At 36.1% G+C, this 6000-nt stretch overlaps 1 protein-coding gene across 1 annotated transcript; it reads left to right on the top strand.

Annotated features, from left to right (window-relative positions):
* Window positions 1–201: 201 nt before the first annotated feature.
* Window positions 202–1307, top strand: LOC127626012 (transcription factor HES-5-like). The gene is made up of 2 exons (XM_052101513.1): window positions 202–256; window positions 365–1307. Exons 1-2 carry the CDS (start codon window positions 209–211, stop codon window positions 782–784), a joined length of 468 nt encoding a protein of 155 aa, XP_051957473.1. The 5' UTR covers window positions 202–208; the 3' UTR covers window positions 785–1307.
* Window positions 1308–6000: the final 4693 nt, after the last annotated feature.

Raw genomic sequence — 6000 nt, 5'->3', positions numbered from 1 at the left:
AGACACTGGCTTTGTGCCCCTGATAGAGGATCATTGAGCATGTGGCGGCCACACATTCCTCATTGTCTGTTGGAGCTCTTCCATTGGCTACAAACTGTGAGAAACTCCAACAAGCTCAAGCCTCACACATTCATATGGAGATTTGGGAGTATAAATAGAGGAGCTGCGGCCAGTGCAAATCAGACTCACTCTGCACAGAGATACAGACATGACACCTACAATCATCTCAAAGGAGCATCTCCCTCTCAACAACAAGGTACTTTCACATTACAGCAACATTACTGCAGCAGCTTTCATGTCTCATCTTCAAACGTATTGCTTTTTGAAGGCAAGTTTACTCAACGTGTTTTGTTGTTGTTTTCAGTGGAGAAAGCCAATAGTGGAGAAGATGCGCAGAGAACGTATCAACAGCAGCATTGAGCAGCTCAAGTGTCTTCTGGCTCCAGAGTTCCTCAACCAGCAGTCTGATTCCAAGCTGGAGAAAGCAGATATCCTGGAGATGACAGTCAGTTTCCTGAGACACCAGCAGTCTGTTCTAGACTCCAGTTCACATGCTGACAATCAAGGCTTCTCCAGGTGTGTCCATGAGATTGTGCACTTCCTGTCCAAAGATGAGATGAAGACACAGAGCCAGAGAAGACTGCTGAAACACTTCCAGAACCTGCAGACATCATGTGAGCAGAACAGGAGGGAAAGTGTCCTGTCTCAGCTGATCTCCTCAGACCAGAACACCTTCAGTAAAGAGGTGAATGTCGACAAGAGCATCATCTGGAGACCTTGGTAGAACTTCACACACTGGAGCTCAGCTCGACTTAAAGTAGATGACCAAACTGCTCAGAAATATTGATCAGTGAAGCTGTCATTCTAGACTTTCATTGTGACATGATGTATATGTCTTAAATTCAGCTTTAAAAAGTTTTCTTTCAATTGTGAAAGATTGTTCCTCTTATCTAAGTAATATATTGCTCATACTTTGTTTTAAAAAGTTTGTCCAGCATCCAATATTTGGGAAAACACTCTTGGTTGATTTTTTCCAATCGTATGTAGATTTATTTAACCCCAAACGGGCTTGTATTTGTGTTTCTGAGGAAATGCTGCAGATTGTATTGTTCATTATCTGAACACTATCTTGGCTTGTAAAGGCTGCTAAATTCTACTGTACTCTCTGTACTATGTATAGAGTTATTAAACAGCCTTTTATCTAGGCACTGTCAAAACCTTTTCACTTTGTATGTGAAAAAAAAAGTCTCCTTCTGTGAAGGCATTTAATAACGTCACAAGGGCCACTGAATGTATTTCAATCAGTCATGGCGAAATAAAACAATCAAAAAAACCTTCTGTGGTTTTGTCTGTTCATTTAGAGAACTTCTCACACAGGTTTATTACTTATCGATTCAGTTTTCATTCAGTCAGTCTTAATTATTCATGGGGCTTGTTTATTCTGCCTTTTATAAGACAAAGCTCCTGTTTTATTTTTTAACATTTTGTTTTGCTTTATAGACTTCTTCTGTTATCCCAGAAGAGTTCAACTTAAGGTATATTGTTAAAAATATATTGTTGTAACATATCTCATTTCATTTTTCTTTGCCTATTTCTACGCTAAACGAAAAACATTGTTGTCTTCCTCAAGTTATTTGCAGATTTTGCGCCTAAGGCAAATACATATGCCACTTACTGTTGGCAGTGAGAACAACATGGGTGATCTACTAACTAGACCATTGTGTGCAGACCTTAGCAGGGACAGGGCAGATGGATAAAAAAGGGCACTGATTTTATGAGTAGAAATTAGTAGAAATTATAATTACTTAACTAATTTCTTTGCTTTTTTAGTATTTAACCATTTTCGTGTGTGTGTGTGTGTGTGTGTGTGTGTGTATGTGTGTGTGTGTGTGTGTGTGTGTGTGTGTGTATATATATATATATATATATATATATATATATATATATATATATCCTATAACAGAATTGGCTATTAATTATGATAATGGAAAAATAGTAAAAATTATGTGCAGTATATATATACACACACACACACTGGCAGCCAAAAGTTTGGAATAATGGACAGATTTTGCAGTTTTGAATGGAAATTGGTACTTTAATTCACCAAAGTGGCATTCAACTGATCACAAAGTATAGTCGGGATATGACTGATGTAAACAGCACCATCACTAATAGAAAAAACTAGTTTTTGATCAAATCTAGACAGCAGCATAACTCAAACACATTATCCTTGAGTAATCATGCTAAATTGATCATTTGATTCTAGAAAATCACTTGCCATTATATCAAACACAGTTGAAAGATATTTGGTTCATTAAATGAAGCTTAACATTGTCTTTGTGTTTGTTGTTGAGTTGCACAGTATGCAATTGACTGACATGTCTTAAGGTCAATATCAGATCAAAAATGTAAACGAAACAACTTTCTCTAGAAACTCGTCAGTCAATCATTGTTTTTAGGAATGTAGGCTATACAATGCTTGAAAGTGTCCAAAAACTGAAGATTTCATACAAAGGTGTAACTACAGTCTTCAAAGACAAAAGACAACTGTCTCTAGCAAGGACAGAAAGAGATGTGGACGGCAGGTGTACAACTAAACAAGAGGATAAGTACATCAGTCTCATCATGTCCTCCGCTGACAGCTTCATTGAATTCTACCCGCTCAACACCAGTTTCATGTACAACCGTAAAGAGAAGACTCAGGGGTGCAGCCTTATGGGAAGAACTGCAAAGAAAAAGCCACTTTTGAAACAGAAAAATCAAAAAGAAAATGTTCGAGTGGGTAAAGAAACACAGACATTGGACAACAGATAATTGGAAAAGAGTGTTATGGATCTTAACCCCATTGAGCTTTTGTGGGATCAGTTAGACTGTAAGGTGCGTGAGAAATGCCCGACAAGACAGTCACATCTATGGCAAGTGCTACAGGAAGTGTGGGGTGAAAGGTCACTTGAGTATCTGGACAAACTGACCACTAGAATAACAAGGATCTGTAAAGCTGTCATTGTCATTCAAATTGTAAAGTCATTTTTCATGTTATTAGTGTCCTGACTATACATTGTGATCAGCTGTATTCCACTTTGGTGAATAAAAGTACCAATTTTTTTCCATAAGAGCGAAATCTGTACATTATTCCAAACTTTTGGCTGCCAGTGTATACTGTACATAAATGTTTTCCATTTTTCCTTTATCACAAATAATAGACTCTTCTGTTATAGGCTATTTCTCTTAAAAAGCACCATGATAATACACTTGTTTATTTAGTTATCTTCAGACATGGTCTGTGATAACCCCATGCTTTTGACATGTGTCATAGTAAAACCATGCTGTTTTTTTAAACTACAGGGTCCTTGAATAATGTATAACACGTGAGTAAGGGCAGCTGGTGGAGTTTCTGGTGCCCCCTAGGGTATGATAGTGCCCCCCTAGAGAGTTGGTTCCCTACACAGACTGTGTAATATGTGTATAGGTATATGCGGTACTGTGGTAGCCTAATGTATTTCTCTGAAAGTAATTAGTCTAATGGCTTATTAGTTTTGACTAAACCAAACTGGCTTTGGCTGAACTGGACAGCTCCTTCAGTTTATGTCAATATTCTATAAAAGACTAATTGAATTTATATCTCTGAATGTGACGCGACCGCTCCCATTATAATTAACAGATCTGTCTACACTGGTGGTACACGATGTCAGAAATGGAGGACTCTTTCACAAGACTGTTAGTGAAGGGTACATTGATACAGTAATGCCATGTTTCCTTCAGAGTACCCACTTCAAGGGCTCTGTGCTTCAGAGTGAGTAGGGCATAGGGACTATCACTTGCGATTGGACTCTGCCCCACGATATGCTGCAGCATGCACTCTTAAAGGCACCTACCTAAAACATTATTACTGTTATTGTGAGATTATTACGATATTTTAATTTAGTTTTATTTAACTATTTTTATTTATTAGCAAAAGGGAACCTTTAGATTTGTGAATGAAAGGGGCTTGCGCCCCTGCTGCCCCCGTTCTATGCACGTCAGTGATTGTGTGTATCTTGGGTAACCGACACTGAGTCATATTGAGAAAAACACGTGTGTGTGCTGTGGATATAAAGATGATGCTTAATATTGTTTACAAACCAAAGTGACTTTAATTACCATTCTTAATTACTGGCAGCTGTTTCCGTTTTGAATCCAGGTATTAAAAGTAATTTTGGGTGGAGAGAGGGAATGTTGTGTGAGGAGTATTGGACTGAGAAGGGGGAAGTTTGATTATGACTTTTTCCTGGTCCTCTATTTACATTTAATTTATTTTTCTTTCTTTCTTTCTTTCTTTTTTTTTGTGGCAATTGAATTTTTTGTTGAGTTTGCTTTTTATATTTTATTATATTATATAAATGTTTTCAATTCAAAACCTAATTACACCCGAAAATAAACTAAGTTTGAGGGTTTGTAAAAAGAAATGTAAATGAAAGAAATAAAGCAAAAGAGGGACATCCCAAATAATACAAATTCTGAAATTGGTTTATTTTTTTTAGTTATGGTCATTCTTGAACTAAGAGGAAGAAAAATGGTCATAATGGGTCACCGTTGGGGGACATTTTTTTACTGTGTGCTGGAATGTTCCAGATCTGCATTTCTCCATATCATACCTTCTTGTTTTCATGACAGTGAATGGATTGGCCAAATTATACTCAACACTCCAGTATATCAATGTGTATGAACTGTGTCAACTGCTCTTTTACAACAATCAACAATGTAGTATACTATACTTTGAAATGTTGATTGTAATATAATGCTTACTGTCCCACATAAAAAATAGTAGCCAGTATGCAGCATATAAATTAGGCAGCATATAGGAAGTATGCAGCATATAAAGTATGCAGCATATAGGAAGTATGCAGCATATAAAGTATACAGCATATAAAGTATGCAGCATATAGGAAGTATGCAGCATATAAAGTATACAGCATATAGGAAGTATGCAGCATATAAAGTATACAGCATATAAAGTATGCAGCATATAGGAAGTATGCAGCATATAAAGTATGCAGCATATAGGAAGTATGCAGCATATAAAGTATACAGCATATAAAGTATGCAGCATATAGGAAGTATGCAGCATATAAAGTATACAGCATATAAAGTATGCAGCATATAGGAAGTATGCAGCATATAAAGTATACAGCATATAAAGTATGCAGCATATAGGAAGTATGCAGCATATAAAGTATGCAGCATATGGAAGTATGCAGCATATAGGAAGTATGCAGCATATAAAGTATGCAGCATATAAAGTATACAGAATATAGGAAGTATGCAGCATATAAAGTATACAGAATATAGGAAGTATGCAGCATATAAAGTATACAGAATATAGGAAGTATTTAGCATATGGAAGAATGCAGCATATAAAGTATGCAGCATATAGGAAGTATGCAGCATATAAAGTATACAGCATATAAAGTATGCAGCATATAGGAAGTATGCAGCATATAAAGTATGCAGCATATGGAAGTATGCAGCATATAGGAAGTATGCAGCATATAAAGTATGCAGCATATAAAGTATACAGAATATAGGAAGTATGCAGCATATAAAGTATACAGAATATAGGAAGCATGCAGCATATAAAGTATGCAGCATATAAAGTATGCAGCATAAAGGAAGTATGCAGCATATAAAGTATACAGCATATAAAGTATGCAGCATATAAAGTATACAGAATATAGGAAGTATGCAGCATATAAAGTATGCAGAATATAGGAAGCATGCAGCATATAAAGTATGCAGCATATAAAGTATGCAGCATAAAGGAAGTATGCAGCATATAAAGTATACAGCATATAGGAAGTATGCAGCATATAGTGAGTACACATAATATAATGTATGAAGCATATAAAGTATGCAGCATATAAAGTATGCAGCATATAGGAAGTATGCAGTAATAAGTAGGCTTGTATTCCATTCTGAACATTCTGTAGCTTAAGTAAAAAACATTTTGAATTCTAGGTATCC

Source organism: Xyrauchen texanus, chromosome 32 (genome assembly GCF_025860055.1).
Source record: "Xyrauchen texanus isolate HMW12.3.18 chromosome 32, RBS_HiC_50CHRs, whole genome shotgun sequence".
Classification (NCBI taxonomy): Eukaryota; Metazoa; Chordata; class Actinopteri; order Cypriniformes; family Catostomidae; genus Xyrauchen; species Xyrauchen texanus.
Note: the sequence above shows the minus strand (reverse complement) of the source record. Positions and strands in the feature narration are given on the sequence as shown.

Coding starts and splice junctions, on each gene's coding strand:
- LOC127626012 (XM_052101513.1), top strand. CDS start 209: ATGACACCTACAATCATCTCAAAGGAGCATCTCCCTCTCAACAACAAG. Junction 257..364: donor ATCTCCCTCTCAACAACAAG/GTACTTTCACAT, acceptor TGTTGTTTTCAG/TGGAGAAAGCCAATAGTGGA.